General features: G+C 36.8%; 1 protein-coding gene across 2 annotated transcripts in view; it reads right to left on the bottom strand.

Moving 5' to 3' along the window:
- KDM1B (lysine demethylase 1B) overlaps positions 1-24,082 on the bottom strand; it is a 27,342-nt gene continuing 3,260 nt past the window's right edge. For both annotated transcript variants that reach the window (XM_051799167.1, XM_051799168.1), the window contains exons 3-22: positions 23,610-23,712; positions 22,642-22,769; positions 21,181-21,270; positions 20,278-20,389; positions 19,434-19,550; positions 18,412-18,450; positions 17,130-17,334; positions 15,839-16,023; positions 14,795-14,971; positions 13,816-13,890; positions 13,107-13,244; positions 11,479-11,650; positions 10,391-10,518; positions 8,816-8,947; positions 8,352-8,426; positions 7,338-7,454; positions 6,394-6,519; positions 4,804-4,926; positions 3,105-3,257; positions 1-2,942 (exon numbers count right to left, since the gene is read on the bottom strand). In XM_051799167.1, coding sequence (XP_051655127.1) covers positions 2,859-2,942; positions 3,105-3,257; positions 4,804-4,926; positions 6,394-6,519; positions 7,338-7,454; positions 8,352-8,426; positions 8,816-8,947; positions 10,391-10,518; positions 11,479-11,650; positions 13,107-13,244; positions 13,816-13,890; positions 14,795-14,971; positions 15,839-16,023; positions 17,130-17,334; positions 18,412-18,450; positions 19,434-19,550; positions 20,278-20,389; positions 21,181-21,270; positions 22,642-22,769; positions 23,610-23,712 — 2,479 coding nt within the window. In that variant the 3' untranslated portion in view covers positions 1-2,858. The remainder of the gene's footprint in view (positions 2,943-3,104; positions 3,258-4,803; positions 4,927-6,393; positions 6,520-7,337; positions 7,455-8,351; positions 8,427-8,815; positions 8,948-10,390; positions 10,519-11,478; positions 11,651-13,106; positions 13,245-13,815; positions 13,891-14,794; positions 14,972-15,838; positions 16,024-17,129; positions 17,335-18,411; positions 18,451-19,433; positions 19,551-20,277; positions 20,390-21,180; positions 21,271-22,641; positions 22,770-23,609; positions 23,713-24,082) is intronic.

The following is a 24,082-nucleotide window of genomic DNA, read 5'->3' on the forward strand; positions in this document are numbered from 1 at the left end:
TCCTGTGAATACTTTCCAGTTTTATTCTGCTGCCATAACATAGTCACACAGAAGAATTGTAACAGATCATGCTCTGCATTCAAATCTTTTTTTTTTAATAACATTTAAACAAATCTACTCAAAGAAAACATTCCCCAGTTCTTTATTTGAGGGAATAAATTAAACACAAAACACATACATGCTTGAAATAAATTTTAACATAGATATGAAAAAAAAATTTGGGCAACATTAAAGAATGAAGTCTCAGAACCAGCCTGATGTTCTTATATATTTCAAGTGAATGTAAATTAAAATGGAACATACTTTATTTACTCCTCAGAATTAAGTGCGGCACAAGACAGTTTTAAGTGCCCTGGCACCAAAATAATATACAAATAATTAATAGACTAGGCCATTGATTAAATTTATCATTTGTTATCTGTTTTTGTAATGCTGTAAGTGTGCATCATCTAAAGCCAAATATGACGGTATTTGTTCATGTTCATGTCCATGTCCATCTCTCTTCTCTAGGATATAGCATTTATCTACCTGCAAAGTTGCAGGTAGATTGAAAACCCCAAATACGAATTAACAGGATGACATTAAGCACATTCACACAAACTTTGGACTGCGGAAAAGGATGCTGAGCTAAACTTTCCAGACCATTCCTACCTGAAATGTGACATGTTTATATGTTAATAAGCTGAAGTTTTGAACAAGGTCAGCTGAAGCAGCCATGGAATATAATGTTTTGGGCTTGTAGTAATAAGTTTTTTTCCCACCACCAGAAGCTTCTCTGCTAATAATTTGTCATATATGGTAAAGAGGGAAAGAAACTTGAAACTCAAAACATACATAGCTCTCAATATTTCCTAGTTATGCCATAAGGTGGCCCATAATATATGAAGCTAACAAAGTGCAAATGACTACCAAAGGAAAAATCTGATGTCTGATTATCTTTTATCATCAGAGGGCTTTGTCTTGCTTCTTATAGCCTTTAAATTACAATTTAATGCTTGGAAATGCTTTAAAACTGTACATACTAGCATTTATGTAGAGGAAAATTATGAAAAAATTCACTCTTCCTAGTAATTCATATAACCCAGCTTTAAGAAGCAGAACAGAATATATATCTGAAAAACATCTAGTTATATAAACATCTTCACCTTGTAAATTAGAGATTAAATAAAGGGGTTTTAACAATATCATAGCTACTCTAAAACCAAAACATTATGTATTTGAAAAGAAGAATTGCATTTATGCAGTAGAACCCTGGTGGTGATCAAAGCCAGGTTGGGTAAGGCCTTGAGCAACCCGGTCATATCAGAAGTGTCCCTGCCCATGGCAGGGTGGGTTGGGACTAGATGATCTTTAAGGTCCATTCCAACTCCTTTAACATTCTAGGATTCTATGACTTTTGTTAAGGTTGCCTGGTTTTTTCCAAAGATACAGCTTTATGGAAATAAGCACTGGAACTCAAAAAAAAATAAAAATTGCTGTGTCATTTCTAAATGAAGGGATTAAAAAAAGACAAAAGCCTATGCAGGAGAATGAGGGTGAATAGTATAAGTGCTTATGTTCATTTCAGAAATCATGAGGTCTGAGGTCTGTATAACAGTGAACTTATAGGGAAGGTATGAGGGAAGAGATCTAAAAGTAGATTTTAATTTTTTTTTCATTAATACTGTTTTACTGGAGCAGTATTACAACAGAGACCCTGATTATATCTGTCTTATTTCTGTTAAAAATATTTTCTTCCCTGTCCCATGGAAAAGCTACTAGATAGATGTTTAGCCTTTACTGAATTAGTCCCTCATGGTTTTTTAATAATATTCTAATAATATAAGAAAAAAAAAACTTCAAGTCAAAGTGCAAGCCACCATCTTTCAGCCCTTCATAAACGTGTTAATATTTTTCCTCATTCATCTTCACTTATTTTTTAATATAAAAGTTGAATGAGTTTAGTCCTTCCCCCCCCACTGTACACTCAAATCAGTAGATCCTTCCTCTACTCGGCCCAAATGAATTTGGAAGTTTGTTTTCAAAATAATCATAGAAATACAATACTTTTAAGCTGTCCTGTTTCCTACATGACCAGAAGCAATGAGCAAATCTAAACTACTAGCCTATTATTGTAACAAGAATTCCTCTGAATAAGTAGCAGAGAATATTTCAAAGTTTTTAAAAGTAATGTAAAAGTTAATTTTTCAAGTTTTATTTAGCTACAATAACCTTTCTATGATTGCACTGTAAACTGTTCCAGCTCATTTATTAAAGGAACAAACTTCATATTCCAAAGCCCACTCAGTGAAGCTAAGAATATGAAAAAATATTATAGAAAAGTTTATTGATTGCAAGTGGGAAAACTGATCATTGAGTTCCTTCCTACAATAATTCTAGAATTTTTCTAGGCTATTCAGGCTCTTGGACACCAGTATGAACTCCTATGAGCATAATCAACCTGAGAAGCACAGTTAGTGGAAAATTCCCATCATCATAACTAACTGCCAGCATTTTTAATGCTGTATGTAACTTAGTCTTGTTTTAATCTGACCTTCTGAAATGAAGGTTCACAATAACATGACTTGAGCCATACAGAAGACTCTTGACAAAAGTCCTCTTACTTAAGCTGTGGTCAGGGATTCCAATGTCACTCCTGCTAGTAATACCATAGCTGGAAAAAAGCCCCCAACAATATGTATCATCAGAGCTTAAAAATGGGGTGGGAGGAGAAAGAGGAGAAGATGAAGATTTTATCTTCAGGTACCATATACTATTTCAAGTACCACGTAGGAAAAAGGCAGCAATAGGAAACTTGAAGATAATTTTACCCACAGAAAACAATTAAAAATATATCTATAAACACAAAATTTCAGTACTTAAAATGCTGCTATTTTGCTTGCTTCTCGAACCCCACTCAAGTAAGCTCCTGTAACTGTCTGAGGAAAGTGCCTATTTGTGGCCTGTATTAAAAAAAAAAAAGAAAAAAGTTATTTGTTTCTAAAACTATTAGAACAGGATATTTATATACTACCCCTAAGTTAATGGTGTTGATTAGCCAAACACGATCTTCCATAAGAAGCTGCTCCCCGATAACCTTAATTGCCAGTAGCAAAGATACTTACCTCACCAGCAAAAAAAATTTTTCCCTGTATGTCTTCAGCTATAATGTCATAAGCTTCCCCGCTGCCCCCTGTTTTCACAAAGCTGTATGCCATCTGGAGCCAAGGGTCATTGCTCCATCGAGTAACAAAAAACTTCACTGGGTCAGGAACCTCCTGCATAATCAACACAGAAGTTATGCACTGCAAAGCAAAGTTGATAATTGCATAGCTTTTTCTCACTAACAGTTTCTTGTAATCTTTAGAGTAATACAGTAGTATTAAGTACAGATCAGATTGCCTTTGGGAATTAAATTCTGGTTTTTTTTATTTTAGTACTAACCACAAAGATAATTTATTTTTCTAGACTTGCCTGATGCCTGAAACATCACAACTGCACTGTTCTGAATGCAACAAATCTGCATATTGTAATATACCTAGAACTACATATGAGAAAAAAAATTCTCAAAATACAGACATACTCTTGTAAACAAATAATAGAGATAACATCATTCAACATGTTTATATTAATAACGGAAGTGATTTTTGCCTTGGTTAGGCATAATGCTTTGCTACTTCTAGCTTGTTACATCTCAAAATGCAGTCATTTTGGAGATAATTTTATTCCAATAGAGAAATAAGATAACTTAGATCTAAGATCGGGAAAAGCTGTCTTGAGAACTAGGTTCAGGAGAAAACAAAGACCGGAAAGTCAGTGTCCGTAGCTGAGCCATGACAGTAACACCGTGTAGTCTTTGTCACATTGCAGCATGCAAATTCCACACAGTTCTACCAAAAAGAGCCTAGATAACACTTGTAAGAAGGCTTAGTCAGCTACTGCTGTGGCCCCCTCTGGAGGAGCTCATGCCAAGTTAACAGAAGCACCTCTGGTTGCCTGTTGCAGAATATCTGGTATTGACAAATACTGTTACATTCAGGCAGCACACGAGAGACTAAAGCTCAAGGAATCTAGACAATGACTAGCCAAGTATGGCAAGTTTCACAGGCATCCCAGAAGAAGTTCTGGTACGCCCCTGGACACCATCTTGTCTTTGAAAATCCTGCTGCGTTGTTGACAGGTGACTGACATTCACAACTGCTCTAAACCACAGAGACAGGCATCAAAATCACTCTTCTAGACCAGAGTGGCACCAAAACCAAAGACCTATTTGCTACATTCTCATGAGACCAAAATAGCAGGTATGTGGACTTTCATTGCACATGGTTCTAGTAACAACAAAGCCATTACCAAAAGTATGTTTTCTAGGAATAGTTTGAGTTTTCAGATGCTGAAGTTCCTCCAAGATCATTAATTCTAATATCTGAACCATCAGTAAAACTTGAGAGATCACCCCTGAACATTATTAACACAATCATTCCTTGGGATCTAACTGCTCTGTTTAAATTAACAGAAGCATTACTATCTCTGGAGTAGAACGCAAATAACATTGCTAAGTGACAGTGTTATGCTTGCCCCAGATTTCTCTGATTTTCCTATTAGTTTTTATCCTAAAAATGATGATCTAAAAATGATGATCTAGGGGAAGGAAAAAAGGCAGAAATTTTTATCTAGTGTTTTTTTACAATGAGGATGTAGGGCCCATGCTACATAGTTTTGGCTATACCTCGAGGTAAAATGTCAATGGTTTTCCTATACCATAAAATTTGAAAGCTTTCTGTCTGTTGGCAAGTTAATCATCTCTTAATAAGAGGCTTCTCTTACCTGCTCCTTAAACAGCTCTCTGAGTACAGTCATACACTGTTGCAGTACTTGTTGATCATCTAAATTCTTAATGGTTACCACAGCATCTCCAGTGACCACTGACATTAAAATGCTTTCTTTGCCCTAAAAACAAGACCTTATTAGGTTATTAAGTATTTCTTGAAGAGTCTCTTTTAGTTGGTATTGCAAAGATATTTTCAGCTGCAAAGTAACTTTTGTTCTAGAGAAAGTGGGTTTGATTCCTTAGAATAAAGGATGCATATTCTACAGTATTTATGCTCAAATTACTACATCTTCTGATGTCTTGTTCACAGATCTGATACAGTCAGCCCCTTTTACAACTTACTGAATTAACTGAAAACTTCCTACTGCCTATGTAAAGGCTATACAAAAAAAAAATTACATTTATAGTGTTATTCTTTGTGTGACCTCTTAAGCTCCAGTTCCTTGCCAAACTTCTACCTCAGCTGTACTCCATTTTCAAAAGGTGGTGACAAAGAGAATCTATTTAAATAATAGTTAGATATGTTTTGGATTAGGCCAATACTAAGTTCTTACCAGCAGATTTTGGACCAAGAAATGAAAGGTCAAGTCTACTGATATTTTGTTCCACTTCAAGACATCTGCTACCATGCAGAAGTTTTAGAGGTGAAGTGGTGACTAGGGAAGAGCACACAGGTTCTCAACTCCTTTAAAGAACTCTCCCTCTCTTGTTTATATAAGGCAATTCTTTCGTTACATAACTTGATAACTAGCAGGGAATAGTTATTAAGGAAATTAAGAATTATGTCTAGTGTCTCTGGACAGCACCAGCACACTGAACGTCATGTAAAATGAGCTTAAAAGTACTGGAGAGAACTCATTCAAGCAAAGCTGTATGCAAGTACAAATAATATAGTAACAGAGCACAATCTTCACAGGATAGTTTCCTTTTGGAGTAAAACATAAGGTTATAAAATGGCCTTTTGATTGATGCCAAGTGGTAAGCAGCAGTTGTTGTAAAAGTATGTAAAGGTATAATATAAATGTGTGATGTGTCTGCTTGGAACTGGCAGGGAAGAGAAACATGATGTCAATGCACTAGTTTGAATTTGCTTTGAAATTCATGAGCTTGGGACTGAGCCTAGACCTCAGTTTCCTACAAAACTTGATGTTTGTCTTTTCTTCTGCTATTGCACATAGTCATTCAGGCTACTGCAAGCCTGTAAGTATTAGTAAGGTAGCATGATCTTTTTAACAGGGTTTTTAGCTGATTTAAATAAGGGAACAGAAGTCCTAAACAGGAAGTGAGTGGTAGACTTTTTCTCACTTTGGTAGATCTACAGTAAGGTATTAGAGACTTGTTTTCTGGATAGTTAGAGAATATACTTGCTTGTATATTACTTTGTATCCAAGCAATGGAAAACATTCCCATTTATTACAACAGAATATCAATCAGCTTTTCCTTGATAAACAGCACTGCTTCCACTGCTTCTAACAGTAGCAAAGGTGGAGGGAAGAAGAAAAATTTCGGTTTTCAGTAATTATTGCACCTAGAATCCAAAGTGAATTTCTGAAGGGCCAACAGAAAATACAGCTAGCCTATCATACCTCTGGATCCATGTCATAGAAAACACTAAAGAGCCCACGTTGGCTAGAATTGGGTGGAACATGACCAAAAAAATCAGCTCCTTGAATTTTACTGTCCCAAAATCTGTAAGGAAACTGCAAGGCAATCTAGAAGGAGAGAGACAAAGATAGAATTAAACCTTTTCATACCACAAAACTCATAATGGGGTATGGTATATATTCTTCTAAATCTTTTTCCTTCCTGTTTCCACTCATTTAGAGACGCACCGCTCTATAAGTGGGTCTCAACAGAGAACACATGGGCCTGTCCTCCAAGGGAGACAGGCAAAGAAAAAAAAATGCTAATCTCATAAACTGCAAATGCACAGACGATCAAATTCACAATGGAATTCACTGTGTAAAATGCCCAAGAAATTCAGCAGATTTTTTTGCACTTAAGTGATCCCCACCCTGTGTTGGGAATTTCTGAATCTTGCCTTTAAATTTCAACTTTGCTATAAATCCTGTTTCTGACATTACTCTGTTACTGTTTTGTTCTAAGCACAGATCTTACTAGGGATCTTTTCAGGAAAGGCTGTGTTTTTGCATTGGGAAAGGGTAGGAGATTTTACACTGGTCAAATACACAACTTTTCTTCGTAAATAGTTTATGCATTTATTAGGTTAAAAAATAAACATATTATTGGAATTTTGGAAGATCCAAGACCAGGATGAAGGTTTGCTCAAAATTAGGCAGAAAGTGTTTAAGTCTTGAAATTATTCTGCAAACAATTTCTTTAAAAACACCATTAAGTTGGGAAGTCTAAGAAACAGAAATACATGATAATATTTTGCTCTTCTTGGCTACTGTATAAGAGTAAACCCAAATGCATCATAAATCCTGAAAAATACACTGCAAGAGCAACAGGGACAAAACAGCCAATGTTTCTATGAAAAGAAAACTAAAGATAATATGACATCACTTACCTTCTCAATGACTCCTGCTCCCAAACTATTAATGGCTTTAATTTTTTTTTCTGACAGTGGAGGATTAAACTGAATGGCATTTTTCTGAAGAAGGGCCAGTGGTACAGTCACTAATACCTGAAAGAAATAGCTACAATCACAACAGTAGTAAAACCTGAACGCTGCACTTAAACCTCACAGCATCCTCTTAACTATTTTGGATTATTCTTGTAGGATGCAGCATAATAATTCACCAAACATTTCTAGATTAGTGTCTGGTGTTATTTCCCATTAATTGGAAACACATGCCTTACATTCAAGTGAGAACAGATCCCACAGTTCACCGATTATAAGTCATATTCTGTTGAATTGCTTGTATCAGAGTGGCTAATCATGCTACTAATACTTCCTGTAGATGATAGTCAATGGCTTTCAGATTAACAAAACTGTCTTTGTGAAAGGAGAGAGAGATGGTCAGTGTTTTGGTTTGATTTTAATTCCTTCACAGATCCCTTCTCTTGAAAATATGCTCAGTAACACTGTTGATGTCAATCCAATCTTTATCAAGTTTATATATCATTTTAAAAATTACTAAAAGCTAAATTACGCAGCATGAAGAAGGTGGGGATACAGGGAATAAAGGAAACTGAGATATACGGATTGTCAAATCCTGCACACCGAAGTGCAGATTTTAACAGGGTAGATTCACATGCTAAATGGGGTAAAACTGAGCAGGAAATGCAACCAGATGAGAAAAATATCACTTCAAAAACCAGATAAAAATCTATTTGCTTCACATTTTTAGTATTAACTTTATAGTACTTAATTCTTCAAATCAGCTTGTACTCAAAAACTCAAGCATGCTCACCAAAAATTAGGCTCTAGGACACCCAAATACAGGTCACTAGAATATGTGAGTATTCATCTTTGAGTGGGGACAAACTGGACTAAATAGTCTTCTGAGAAGGTAAAAAAAAAAAAGACAGAAAGGGCATGTACTGTGTATTCCCTAGAATCTTGGAGCATATTGGATACCTTTTGTGTTGTCCACACTGTTCCATCTGCAGTAGTGACATGCACTTCTTCACCAGAATAGTCAATGCTCTGTACCTATTGAAAGACAAATAGAAAGATTATACTACAAAATGTACATACGCAATGCAAATTCCAACAAGAATAGCTAATATAGCACCAGTCTGCAAACTAGAAAGTGAGGAACTTTCAGTATTTCCAGAGATACTGAAAGACAAAAAACAGCCTCTATGGAAGCTGAAAAAGAAAAATCAGGATTCTAACATATAAAATCATCATATCACAGTATTTAAGTACTGACAGTCCTCTGAGAGGATTTCCAGAAATGCAGAAATTGTCCTCTTTTTTTTTTTTTTCAAAGACCAATTGACATAATCACAGGCCCAGATTTGCCTGGTCCAAAAGAATACGTAGATATCACTGGGTACTTCAAAGCAATTCAAGACAGGCACTGCTTCCAGACTCACTGGGAAATTCAGCCGGATGTCCAGCCCTTCTGCCAGCTTCTCAATCACAGTTGAATATCCCACAGTGAGAAGAGTGTGATCTCCAGCAAATTGGGCAAAAAATTCATTGTGGTCCCATGAGCGTGCAGATACCTGTGAACAGAACATAACTAGCTGTTGCTACTGGTGAGGGGACATGGGTAGTAGCAAAAGTCCCACAGTTTAGAAGCCACCCTAGTCCCCTTTGCAAGTGGGAAAAGAAGTGTATCACCAGAATTTATGGCAATGCTGAAAAAATCAAATTGCTTATTTACCTAGTGCTACTATACAACACATGAATTGCTGGATTAAGAACAGTCATAGCATGGGTTGGTCACTAGCAGGTAGTTTATAGTTCTGCTTGGAAGAGAAAACAAGGAAAGTAGTACAAAAATCCAGGTGGATTGCAGTGTATTTATTTCAGTTGCCTGTATCTAGCGAAGAAATCAGATTTTACAGCCTTAGGACTTCATATAAAAATGGAAATACCTTATTTCTGAACATGAAGGGGAAAATAAGACACAAAAAAACTCAATGGAATTTTTCTGTCACTTTGGAGGTTCTTCCATTATAGCTTTCATTGGCCTTCTCCTCCAACCCCTGCAAACTTACAGGTAGTAAAACAGTGGTATTTGCACTAAGCAATTACCACTTAGCAGTGAAAAGTCTGAAGCAATTCTCAAATTGCTACTCAAATGCCAATTCCTATCACAGCAGTTGCATTTACTCCATATTTTAATTTTAAAAGTGAAGGTAAGATAGATCTTTCTTATTTCCCCTGAGTGCTCATGGAGTATGAAAACTTGACATGTCAATATATTTTCCACTGACTGCCATGGTACAGCACTGTCTTGCAGATTTTTGTTAGGTTCTTATGGCCTTCTCGGTTCAGATCAGATTTGCGCATCTGCACGTATCAACCAGCTGTCCCACTGCCACAGTACAATTGACCCTAAATATCTTTAAATGTGGCAAAAGCACTGAGTAAATAATGCACTGCAAACAACGTCATACTTTGGTATTTCCTGAAGCTGCTTGGTTAAAACTGAAGTCACGAGGAGAGCCAAGGATCACACAGCCAACAGAATACCTAGGAGTGGAGAACTGGGGCCCACCATCGGGGTGTTGGAACACTTCAGAAGTTAAATGCATTTATTCTCAAGATACCTAGCAGGGTAGAGAAATACCTCAGTTTTTAAACGCAGAACTGAGAAGCAGAAGTCACACACAGCATCTGAGGAGGAGTAACTCTCCTGTGAATCCTACCACCCAGCATCTCGGCAAAATGCCCTACTCTGTACTAACCAACTACTCTCAACTTCTACATTAAAGAGAATCTTGGTGGAAGCACATCAAGAGCTCCCATCAGAGTACCTAAGGCAGTGCTGGAGTCAGTGTCTTAGTGCTTTTAAAGAACAGGTTAGGGATGCAGGAACAGTAGGGATAGCTGATTCTTCCTCTGGGGCCTTGGAATGGATCAGGTGACTTCTCGATGTTACTTCCAACCCTATTTTCTATGGAGCTCAGCCACTTCAGAACGCAGCTGTCAAAACTCACCTGAGAGAGATTGCTGCCACAGGCATACTCCAAATTACTGAGATGGAACTGTAATACTTTTTCTTCCAACTCACTGAACTGGATACCAGACTCCTGAATAAAGGCTTTATAGATTTCTTGTATTTTTTCTGTGAAAGAACATGTTTAAAATAAGAATATATCACAATTCATCATAAGTCCTACTGCATTTCAACACACTATTATCTGGATCACAAGATTTTCAAGCTTGTTGCTAATTTGTACCAAGATGTTTTTCTTCCCATAGAAATAAAACAAAAACAAAACAAAACCAAAACCAAATGACAAAAAACCACCACCCACAAGATCTTTCCAGTGATAAAGTACAACTTTGTTGTTTAATCACAGGTTTCTTTAGTAAAATCTTGTTCGAGAAGGAAACATACATAGCTTCAGGAAAAATAGAGGTTAAAATTACAGAGAAAAAAGAGAAAACGAAACATACTGTGCATCAGCACAGCTGAGCTAGCCAGTTGAGACAGAAGAGAAATTAACTGCTTAAGTATCATCAATATAAAGTTAGGATATTTCAGGTAAAATACACTTTAAGATAATGGAGGATACTTGCAAATAAACCCTGATTAATTTTTACAAAATCAAAAGAGCTCAGAAATTGGATCTAGAGTTCACTGAAGAACACAGAAGTTGCTAATTCTGTCTTACAGAATCTGTGCTGAAGAGATTTGGGAGGCAGACATTTCTGAGCAAGTTTATTTTTTGCTGATGAGCTTGCACGCTGTAAGTGCAGTGGGAGGCGTTACCAATGGAGATGGGACTATTCTTGCCAGCAGAAGGCTTTGATCAGGCTCTTTTTTAGGCAGATTAGTCAAAAAGTATAAGAGTTACAGCTAGCTATGGCCTGCTTCAGCCAGAAGGAAGTCTTTTGAACTGCTAGTGCCTCTACTTGTATTGAAAAAGCTCCATCATGAAAACAAGATACTACCTGAGAAGTCTCTGTTGGATTTAAGGTCAGATATGCACGTTGAAAAATGTCTGATGTAAGAGCCAGTTTAACATAAAAACTATGAACTCAGCCAACATCTTCATTTTGCAATACATCTCCCACTTACCACCAAGAGGAACATCTTGATGTTGGGTTTTATCTTTTCTCCACTCAGAGACGACATCTAGGATGGCATTGAAATGAAAGTCCATACGTTTATCAATAGTGGGATCTGTTATCCTTCCGCCTTCCTGGATCAAGTCACATTTCTCCCCTAGTTTGTGCATTTTAATGCCAAGCTTAAGAAAAAGACATTTTATTGCTTTTTTTAAAGATGGAAAAACTTACAGTGCCTATCCTGCTCAAAGTTATTTAAAGCAAGATGAATCCCTCAGATTTAAGTGATACCACTTAAAACACATCCACAACTTTAAACAGTCAGATTAACTCTTGTTTTCCTAAAACTGGAATACCAACAATCCTTCTATCTGTTAATTGTTCACAAATCATTTTCTCCCACTTTTCCACCCTTTTCTTTATCGGGGATTCACAGAAACCTCCTATCCAACTTTTCTATCAGGCTAGGGGCTAGTACAGAGATGCAGAGTCTGGTAATCAAATATGATGAACCAGTCTCCTTTATTTCTACCTCAATTTATTGTCTAAATTACAATTAAAGTCAGTTCCTTTCTACAACTTCCTGGTGCCTGAGGCCTAAACAGTTCCCTGAATTCAGGAACTGACAGGATATTGCTTGCCGGTTATCACTAATTTTATTAACAACCAAGCAAAGAAAGAAATTACTTGGAATTAAAGCTAATACCTTGCTTTGCTTGTCCAACTTGCATTGAACACAACAAAGCTAAATCAGAATAAAAACGTTTTTATGTTCTACAGAGTCAGTCTGGAGAGAATAGCTCAAACACAGTACTAATTTCTTCCTAGTGCCTTGTTACTTAGGGCGTGCTCCAGTGTCTGTTACATATCCTCACATCTCTCTAGGTTGTTGGTCACCCCTGCAGATCTCAAGATACAGTTGTACTTCCAATGAAAGATGACGTTAAATGATCACAAAAGGAGGAGTACCCAAAGTGTATTACAGAAGTCATTGTTCCTCACCTAATAAATAAAACATGATTTTTTTTTAAATAAAAATAAAAATTTCCTCATGACACTATAGGGCAAAATGGCATGGGCTGGATTTGCATGCATCTCTGAACAAAGTCCATACTCAGCTTCCACTTGGAGAAATTCGGCTGCCTGCCTCAAAAAAACCTAAACCAAACCAGCAAATAATAATAACTTTTAAAGAAATTGAACTGCAGCATGTTTACATCAGTAGTTGTTAGGCATATTAATCTTAATTTGCATGGAATTCAACTAGAAATATCAAGGCAGAACAAAGGCAAGTCTGTCACAGAAGCAATAGCCTCCCACAGTAAAGCCTTTCTCAGCCCTAAGGAACTCTGCTGGGGACCTTTTACATTACTATCTCTAGAAAAAGGAAAAAAAGTGGTTCTGAAGCTGGTGCCACCTTGTTTTACTTTACATAATGTGCTTGAAACCATTCTACATCCCTTCTCCATTCCCAACTGTTATCAAAGATATAATAGCAATGTGGAGTTTACTTACAAGGCAGGACAGCGTTTAAGTCATGTCACAAAAAAGGACTCCCACCCTTACCCAGCCAGCTGAACCTGGCTTTAACAACAGTTTTTCACTAGTGATAATTTATGACCACTGCAGAGAACCCACTTGCTCACACATTAGTGCCACTGGGTTGTTGACACATCCATTGACGATTTGTGCACCTCTTCCAACAGTGACTCCTGTGAATGTCTTATCATCCCACACTCGGCCACCAATTCTGTCTTTAGCTTCTAAGATAATGACCTATGGTAAAAGGTAGCTTAGTAAATTGTAATATTTAATTATATTAAACATATTTGTTCAACTCCAGAGCAAAGGAGAAAACAAAACACAAAAAAACCCCTGAGCAATCCAGCAATGCTAATAATCTTAACACTTTATTTTCATTTGTGGATCCTTTGTAGTTAATTTATGCATTCAAATTGTCTTTTAAGGGTTACCCTTTTGGATATACACATACAAAGATAACTGTTACTTTAGAAACAACCCTTCTTTTTAAAAAAGCTAAAGACCTATTTAGGAAATTTCAAAATTGGAGCTTCAGGCATGCTACAGGCTACTAAACACAATAATCTGGGTACAGTGTCTCTATAAAATATATGCTGCATGCTTTGTTGAATTTTAGATACAAATAAATGCTGTTTTTAAACATCAGATTTACTCAGCAAACCCCCAGATTTTACAAATTAATTAGGATGCCCTATACATACATGTTTGTAACAAGAATGTAGGGGTTTTTTTCATTTTGATGAAGAATACTTTAAAAGCAGAGGAAGTCTGATTTTTTAAAGTAATGTACTCTAAAGCTTCTTACCTTAATTCCAAAGTTGTGCAGTTGTCGGGCTGCTGCTAATCCTGCTGCACCAGCCCCAACAATAATAACAGATTTCTAAAAAATATTAAAATATTTAAATAAATAAAAACAGTTAGAGCTAAAATAGAAATTATCTTTTCACTCTCATTTCTCTTTTTGCTAACATTAAAAATATCTGTAGGTTTCAGAAGTCTGGGCTCTCTTGTCCTGTGAAGTAACCCGTGATAACTTTTAAAGATAACAGTACATTTAATACAGAAAAAAGATCAATGGTAGCTTTGAAAATAGCTAAAAGTTTTTAAGGACTTCAAAAGAAGACACCTAAGTTTCTCTTAAGAGAAACAGATGAAGTTATCAGTAACAAAAGCAGCAAAATCTAACTGAAGATAACAGACAAGAATCACACTTACCTTGCAATGATTTCAATCATAGATTGGGTTGACCAGTAAAAACTATCTTATAAATTAAAAACATATAAAAATACACTTTCTAAATGTAATCAACTTAGAATTTCTAGAAGGTATTCCATTACAGAATACATTCATCTGATAAGTTTTGGGTGCTGTCAACCAAATTGCTAGTCATCAACATGTACCCTTTAATCATAATTCTTGCAAACCGACATAGAATAGGAGTTGCCTCATCTACGGGAGCAGAGGTGTATTACAGGGTTAAGCCACAAGAAGAACATAAGGATATTGTGCATTTTTCACACAGTTCTCATCCATCTGAACAGCTCGTGGGAAGCACAAATCCATAGGACTGAATTCCACAGATTTTAGTGGGAAAAAATCCTTGTTTAATGTCTGTAGCTTCCACAACCATTGAAGGCATTGCCATGTGTTAGCTTTTAGATGTAATTTTACCTGTCATTCCAGCCATTTAGGCAAACGAGAAAAAAATCCAGAACCAAAAAAGTATTACATATGCCATATAGTTTTATAACATTAATAATGTAGGGATTATTACAGCAACTTACGCTGTGGTATTCCTTAGGAAGAAGGTACTGGTCAGGACCGACTGACAAAAGCCCTGTATTGATTAGCCCTTTCCTTGTCATAAAATAAAGTATCCTCTCCATTTCCTGTACACAGCGAATACGCACAAGCCCCCGAACAATGATATGATGGATACATTTCTGAGGGGTAAGAGCCTCCTGCAAAGAAGAAACAAAGAGTAGAAAATGTTGATTTTCTAATATTCCATTTTTTCATGTGTTTACATCATATTTGAACTGCAAAGCATGGTAAAAAAAAATCATGATTCAGGCTTCTGAGAGCATTTCAAAACCTGGAAATTTCTTGCTAGTCAGCTTTACACAGCAAGGGAACAATTTATTGAGATTAACATGGAATAAAAACAAATGAGTCTACAAGATACTCCCGCAAACTCCATGGTGTGTTTCATTAGTACAGGAATGGTATTGAAATGGATTCCTGCTTGCAAAATGAATCTACCTCGTGGCAATGCTCACAATGACATTCCAGTAAAATCCATTCCAAAATGGCATTCCAAGTAAAAAATAGATTAATATCCAAAACCTTCACATAAATGCAGACATCCATATCAGAGAGCTGTGGTATGTGAAACGTCAGCAGTCCTACTGAAGACGGTGTCATAGAATTAGCCTAAGTAAAAAGACACCTGTCCAACAGTCAGGTGAAAAAAAAAATCATAAAGCATCCACAAAACACTGTTTGGAAGTGCTTAAGCATCCCTTTAAAAAGTTAGACAGCTGGGCAGACAGAGTAGAGTTTTAATACTTCAAAAACTTTTGTATTTTACTGCAAAAGGATCTTCTATGCATTAAATCTAAAAAAAACCCCAACCAGACCAAACCAACCAAACAAATAAAAAACCTCAACCCCAAACTCCCCCAGAAAATAGCCAATCTTAGAATGGATTCTCAAAAACACGGGAGCAATTTTTCTGTTGCACAAGGAGACATCTAAGAATAAAGTTCACATCCCAGAAAAGTTGCTATTATTTTTAAACAAACAAATTAACTATCAGCATCTCTTACCTTGCAGTTTGTGTACCACAGAGCCAAAATCAAGTTTCTCAGTGCCAAGTACATGGTAGGGTCTCGTGAATATTCTGGGAACTCATAGAGCTCATCCAGTTCCATGACATCCGGCCTCACACAAAGTGCTTTCCCACATTCATTGGGTTGGTAAAAAGGCTGGAAATACTTGTTCATGCCTGCAACTGAATAAGGACACACCAGGAGCTAGTCATATTCCATCATATCTTCATTATATCCTTTTCCCTCTAAGATGATCCATTGACCTCACGTGGATAAACAAGTAGGGAAGCTTTCCAGCCTCTAGCCACCTCCAGAATGATATCATTTATATTGCTCTCCTCTCTCCTGCCCTCTAGGCTGTGCAGCATTAATTATTGTCCTGCTGCCTGATGGGTACACCTTGGGACCTATCAGAGCTGTTTTGTCAAAGAACAGTATGTGCGCTCCAATGCCAAGAAGAGTCCAACAACGAATAGGACCTAAATTCAAGTCTGAGGTCTACCATCACTGTATAGGCTCAGGCAGCATTCTGAACTCCTTTCTGCTTCAACTCCCAATACTGCCCAGAGTGGATAGTAAATAAAAGTAATCATTTCCACGTGTAGCTTTGGTAGCTCTGTAAAATGAAGTTTTCTGCTAAGCAGATAAATATCTGTTGAACAGATGAACTGATTTATTTTGAGCCCCTAAGGAGAGCAAAGCCTGCTAAGACAACACAGAAGCTGAACTTCCCTCAAAGCACTCTCTCTGAGATGAGTATGGGAATCCTGAATTACCTTTCTCCTTACCTGACCTATTCTGCACATCCACACTCCCAAGTTGTCGCTCTCAGAGCTGTCACTAGCAAAAAAAAATAACCTAAACAGAATCTGAGTGCCTTAAGAAATCAAATCCTTTTTTCCAAAGCCCCAAAGATCCACAATATCAAACCTAGCAGAATCCTGTTTGTTTTTTCATAGATCTTCATTTCCTTAAGAATGCAAACAGTCTTTAAGTACTCACATGTTAATTTCCTGTTTCTATAAACAAATTACAGGTGGTACACAAAAAGACTTTGCAGTCTATGCTTACTCCCTAAAGAAATGCCATAGGAAATGTATTACCTTTATCTTAGAAATCAGTAAATGGCATCAAAGAAATACAGAGGGAATCACAAAGAGTGTGTATATTAGTGCCGAGAACAGAATCAGTATTCTGAATCAGAAGAATTATGTGCCTTATGAACTCAGCTATATGGCAAAATTTATCACACCTATTTAAGCAACAGAGCCCTGCAGATGGCCCTTACCAGTCAAATTAGGCACGCTCTTTAAGTGCTCTAACTTCACAAGGTTGGATTCACCAGGTAACCGATTAGTGCTGGTACAGGATGGACTCATGCCCACGCAGTCTGGATAATATGCAGCTAGAAAGGGAGCTGCCACACTGTCTTTCAGCAAAGGAGGGAGTATGAGCATGGAGTACCACCAATGGTCTGAAACTTCAGCCACTCTCTGGCCAAGCGGAGAAGTGAAGGAAAGAGGGGAGAAGAGAACACGTCAGTACTTTGAAAACGTTGGAAAATGAACCATTCTCCCCCCTCCCTCCAAAACTGAGACCAAAAAGCACTAGAAGTACCAATCTCAGAACTGCAAGTCATAAAGACATTTTCTCTCCCTCTTTCCCCTTCCTCAGCCTGACACAGAAAACCTCTAGTATTGATCTCTTCCTCAGAAACGGAGCTGGCACTTCACAAACTCCACACCCGCGTGGAAAGCAAACGGATGAGACATGCCATAACACATCTATGCCTTATGCCTTTTACAAAACATTTGCAGTCATTTATGCATCCAGAAATCTGAACTGATCAATTTAATTTAGATTCTACTATCCCCATCAAAGACCTTTTAAAACCCTAAGAAACACTATTGATTCAGCCTTAACTTACAAGTAAACATGCATTAAGGACACAAAGCCAGAAAGCTTCCACAAGAGTCAACAATAAGCCCGAATACGTTCCCTGGGATAGAGGTACCTCGAGTACACTTGTCAACATTGGCTTATTGAACATCAGAGCACATGAAATCTGAAATGCAGGGTTACATGATCATAAGCCCCTTGAAACACCAACATACATCTTGTATGCACATTTCGTATTATGAGGGAGAGGAGAGAGAAAACATGTTTAGATGTTCTCATGCAGTATTCAAAAAGAGGAGACTAGCTTGACTAAAGATAGAAACCACCTGAAAGACAAGGAAATTTTACGATGAGGAATTTTATTTGAAAGCTGGCAACTGAATACTGTCTTGCCTGATCAAAAATGAGAATTAGGAGTAAACCTTGAATCACAGGCCACAACTCAAAGACACCATGAATCACTTGAAAGCTAGTTGGTATGGTAAGGAAAAAGATGAGAAAGTAGAAGGCTCTAGGCTCTGTTGCAAAGAGTATCTGACAGTTTCCTGAGCAAAATGCATAAATACTGACATAATTGGCCAAGGACAAAAAAAAAAAAAAAAAAAAAAAGAAAAGAAATATAGGATTGATTTCATATTCTAAGACAAATGAGGAAGACAGCCACTACTCACCAAGTCCTCAGGCATGGAACATTGGTCTGAGCCCTCAGTCTGAAAGAAAAGTGAATGGTATCAGAGCTTTTCTTAAGCTGTACAGCAAAAATTAAATATAAACCAAAGTAATTTTCTATGGCATAGTTCTTTAAACTAAAAAAAAGTGTTAGTGTGAGCCTTCTGTAGCAGAGCTGATTGTAAACAAAAAAATAGTAGAGAAACATATGGGTTAAAACCACAACACACCACAAAGCAAAAGCACCCAAGAAAGTGTTTCTCCTTTTTTAAGTTAGTTTCTACTGATCGGACATTAAAATATACATTCTATTTCATAAAATGGGGTGGAACACTGAAAGAAACAAATTAAGAAAAAAATACAGACTTTTATAGAAAAATTCCACATTTTCCACAGTGACTCTTCCAGTAGAGACTACAGAAGAGAGTTTCTCATTTATTTAAAGAGTATGTTTATAACAGAGTTTCAAGATTAAATGCTGACCCTTCAGATTTTCACAAAGTCAGTATTTTCAGTTTATGTTCTTTCATGCTATAAGTGCCATATAGATTCTATGGCACTTTAAGGACTCTTTAAAGACTCTTTCAAATTTCAGGAGTTACCTTTGTGACAAAGCTGAAACTTTTCATGTAAAGCCCATGACAGACTTGATAGAAATTCAGAAAAGCTCACTGAGCTTTTCAGATGCTTTCCTCAATAACGAAGAAAGGCCAAACATAAATGAAATGAACATTTTGGTGTACGTCTATTTTGTACATGCTGACAATCTTTCCATAGCTTCAGAATGAAGGATTTTACAATTAACTGTGCAGATAAAGATATTTCAGATACTTTTTTCTTGACATTTCCAGTCAGAAAGGTCCAAACAGTATGTAGGCCTGTCACTGCGCAGCTCTCCAGGCCATCAGACTATCATTTTGACATTAGAGACACTAAGCAGCAAACAAAAAGAAATTAATTTCTGCAAACAAGAAATACCAACTTGTTGTTATGTTTCAGTATGAGCAAAACTGTTCTGTGTTACCTTGGTGGAATTGTTCAGTTTCATACCACATCGGTATGTTTTTGCTATTTGTGGTGTCAGCTGGATTTCCTTTGTCAGCTGACGCCATTTACCACAGTCTGGCTTTGTGCACTGCACCTACAAGTCAAGAAACAAACATGTTTTTACTTGTTGCTGTCTGATTACAAATAAGATTAATGCAACCAGTTAGGAAAAAGTAAGATGTGAGAAAGTTGTCAATTATAATTGTTAAATTCATTCTCCTGTAATCATCAGGTCATAAGTAAGGCATTTGATATACAGAAATCTTGTGCCCATCTCCAGCAAGACTGAATTTCTGCACAGAAGCTAAGGCCAAAATTGATTCAATGCCCAGTTACGATGGTTTTCAGTGGACTTTGCAAATACTACTTCAAAAACATATTCTTCACCACTTAAAGAAAAAACCAATCAAACATAAAACTAAATAAAATACCCCTACCACCAAACTTCTTTCCATTCCCATCTTTCTTCTTCTGCTCTTTTTACCCAGGAAATACAAAATCTGTTTTTGAAGTCTTTCACACTCACACTTTCCCATAGCTGGTATGCTCCCTTTCTCTGCCAAATCTTATTCTACCTGAACATCACACATCGTAGCTGCTACTTCACAGAAAAGTAACAGAAGGTTGGTTTTTGTGAGGTGTGGATAAAGTCTCCAACAGTGGAGGAGCTGATCAGAATTATTATCTTGAACTTTTCCATAGTCCTCTAATACTAGAAAAAAAACCTATAAAAATTCAGCTGACCTGCTGGTTGAACAGCAGAATACCAGAAACACATCAGAACATTGCATTCTTATTAAATAAATGACCTTTTATCTTACCCAGTAAGGAAGCTGCTGATCAGCCATAAAGGCTTTTGGACTGGGCTCACTTTTACCATTACTTGTCCAAATCCTTTTCCAGGCAGTGTATTTCTCATAACCATCTTTATGGCTAAGAGAAAAGAAAACAGCAAGCGGTCAGAAAATTGAATGTCTAGTTCACTTCAAGCAAAGCAGTTATTCTAAAATTGAACATTTTAAAAAGGACAGAGAAATAAGGCTGTAGAGAATATCGTATTTTTCCTGTTAAAAAATGAGAAAGTCATGGTTCTTATGATAGTAATAAATTGCATCCTGACCATTATGTCCTCTTGCTTATGAACACACTTCCTTGTGTCTGAGGCCTGGACTGAGTGATGGGTGCTGCTGAGCACATAAGCACACAAAAGTCTTCGTAAGGACTTAGGCTGGATGTAACGCCCACTCAAACAGGAAGGAGCGTGAAGCTGAAAGCACTCTGTGAGCCTGACAAGAGTCTTCATGGTCACTGAACCGCAAGAGTTAAATCTCCTTGCTGATTTGATGTTACAGAGAGGAAAGGTCTCCCGAACTCACATTGTAAAGTTAGTTTGCTTTATAAAGGAAAATAGATTTACTTAAAACTGTTCTCATAATTTCGTATTTTCTAACATTGTTTTTTAAAAAGACAAAAGCTTCAGAACAACTGCACATACAAACCAGCCTGCCTAAACCAACCAGTTTTGTTCACACTGCTCTGTTTCAATTGATTAGTCCATACAATACTTGCAGTTTCAGCACCAATATCTAAGCCTCACTCTGACTAAAGCAAGCACAGAAAACAAGTCTTTGTATTATATTTATGTACATGATGTTTCAACAGTTGTAACATCTGCCAAATTTTAATAAGCTCTGAAAAGATGCAACCTGAATTGGCAAATCTACCTTCGGTAATAGTGGTCAAAACATTCATTGCAGAAGTGTTCCCCACAGGAAAGATGATACCATCTAGATGTATACCCATTTTTAGCACATCTGTAATGCAGGAGACATAAAAATAGCTTTACAATACATTTAGAAAAATAAATCTATTAACAGTAGCACATTCTAAAACATGAACAAAATATTAAGAACAAGCCAGGGCTTTATGTTACATTCATGAAGGCTGACTTGCATAAAGCACTACAGTCATACAAATAACAATAAGGTCATTTCAGTTGTCTCAAACATTTCCAGTTTCCAAACTAAGCAACACCAGATGCAAAGGAGGCAACATGTACATAATGTGCAGTTATATAGCTGGCTTGGCTTCCAGCAGCCTCCCTCTAACAATGGTCAGCTGAGCCTGTCTTTAGTACCCTTTAAGCAGGCGTTTCCTGAACGTGAAATATGTTTGCTCTTAGAGTAGATATGTGCTGTGACACACAAAGTGTCTTGCAAATGTATAACATGACAAAGTCCCTCTCACAAGAACTTACAGTTCCTTTACTTTGTTCCATTTAGTTCTAACATTAGTGCAGGGGTGGGAGGGATCATTTAAATTAGCATTTTTCTTGTACATGTGATCAATTGATTCATAAGTCATTACAATGTTCTGTCCCCAGAACAACTGACAAAACCATAAAGTCAAATCTGAACACAGAACAGATGTTGCCTATTATTTTCTCATGACCGAGTTGTAATTTTAACCCAGTGATAGAAAACCCTGAGGAAGGAGTTAAACATTCTGGGCATTTGTTGTGTATTACTCTCAAAAAGAAATATCCATTACAAATGTAATTTTCATCAGACAATGCAATTGTTCTTCCCTCAGAAAACTCTCATTAAACCTAATGAAATGGTTCAAGATAAATGCACAAGGTAAAAAGCAGTGACCTAAGCTACTGACTGAAACAGCCATGAAATGATTTCATCTCAAATAAAAAACGTTGAAAGTACGTACTTGGGAGGGGTGGGAGGGGTGAAAATCAAAATATTAAAATAACAATTCAAAAAGATGAGTAACCAGTATCTATTGTTTCCTAAACAAAAACAGTACTATCACCAATGCTGATCTCACAGGTGCTCACTTCATTTTCCATTTTGAAAGCAAGTTTAGCCTCCTCAGCTTACACTAATGCTCTCACTTTCACAAAAGGCATGTTCCAGAAGACACCATTAATAACAGAAGTAAGCACATCCTAAAGATATTCTATATCTGAATAAGCAACTTGCCCAGTAGAAAGTCATCCACAACAGGAATAACTTGTGACACTTTCCTGTCATTTTAAGACTCCTATTAGTATTATCTTTCAATTCTCCCTCTACATTTAGAAATGAAGGAATTTTTCAGAATACAGTTAGGATCCTAAACTTCAGCTGTAAGTTTAGAAAGTCCATGAAAAACACAAATAAAAAGAAATAAACCTTTCAGCTGCACTGGCAAAGCAAACAGGACATGTTGCAGTGCATCCAGCTTTTTCACACTTCCTATATTTCTTCTCTGATGCTTCATCATCATCATCTGCTGCTGCTTCAGCCGCTTTTTTCTTCACCTAATAAAGAACAGTAGAAATCTGACCAGAAATTACACAAATACATCTTCTACAAAGTGGCGTTCAGACAGTTTTTCAGCTTGTGAGTGGCATCCAACAGTTAAATGAAATGAAAATCTTTGTATCCATTGTGAAATAGCTGCAGCATGAAACAGCTGTCAAATTAGGTCAGTTTTTTCCTACCAAAAAAAAAAAAAATCACAAAAAAGCAAGCCACAAACCCACAGCAAGACTGGAAATATCATTTAAAGCTAAAAATGTCTTGCCTTAGTCTAATTGATGCCATTGAAGAAATTATAAGCAAAAATTCCAGTTTAAATTGTATTTTAAGCTCCATCACATGCCAATGAGTCAAGCCTAATGCATTCGTTCTATTTCTCCTTCAGAAAATCTCCTCTTTGCATACTTATTGATATCATTTAGTGGCAATCCTATCTGTGCCTCAAATAAAATATTATAGCAGGCTTAGGGCCTTTTTTTTTTATACAAAACTGTATACCAGATGTCTCTTCTGGGCTTCAAAGGTACTGTGTATTGTGTTGTTTTAGGCCTCTGTCTGGATGGGCAGACAGCTTCTTCTAACTGTACAGAAATCTGTGATTGTATTTTTAATGTATTAAGCATTAACAGGCTACATTGAGTATTTATCTTTCTTGAATATCGTTCACAAAATGAGACGCTTTGCCTGCTCGTTCACAGAATTACCTCATTCTCCCCCTCTGTGGGTAGGTACTCTGAGGCCTAACTTACCCACAATGAAGCCTGCTTTCTTTATGAATGTCAACAGAAAATAAAAAATAGCAAAGTACGAACCCACGTGTTTTTGAATTTTATAAATACCTGTCTTCCAGAACTCCTCACAGGAAGACTGTCTGGAGACTGATCTGAAGAACATGCCTTTTTTTTCGTTCGTACCCTTCCAGTTGACATTGTATTGTTAGATCTGAAAAAAAGTAGGCAGTAGTTAATAAAAAAGATTAAATTGCTTGCTTTTGAAGAGTTGTCTAATCACCTGGGCAGTACATTCACTTATAACACCAGTTTTGACAGAGTTACCTAGGTAAGAATCTGTTCAGCTTGACTATTAATTCAGGAGGAAAATGAGAATGAGGCATTACGGGAAAGGAACAATACTACTATTTTAAACTAAATTCGGAGTTAAGATTAGATCCCTGAGTACATCTTGACAGGCTGTTCCAGATCAGCATATCCTGGATTTCAATAATCTGATTTGCATTACGTGAAGACCTGGACTGGAATTTGGGTTGGCAAAGTGAACAGACATCACTTCAATGCTGGTGCAAGCATTCAAA

The sequence above is a fragment of the Manacus candei genome, unplaced genomic scaffold, assembly GCF_025592945.1.
Source record: "Manacus candei isolate 608988 ecotype Guabito, Panama unplaced genomic scaffold, ASM2559294v1 h1tg000049l, whole genome shotgun sequence".
NCBI lineage: Eukaryota > Metazoa > Chordata > Aves > Passeriformes > Pipridae > Manacus > Manacus candei.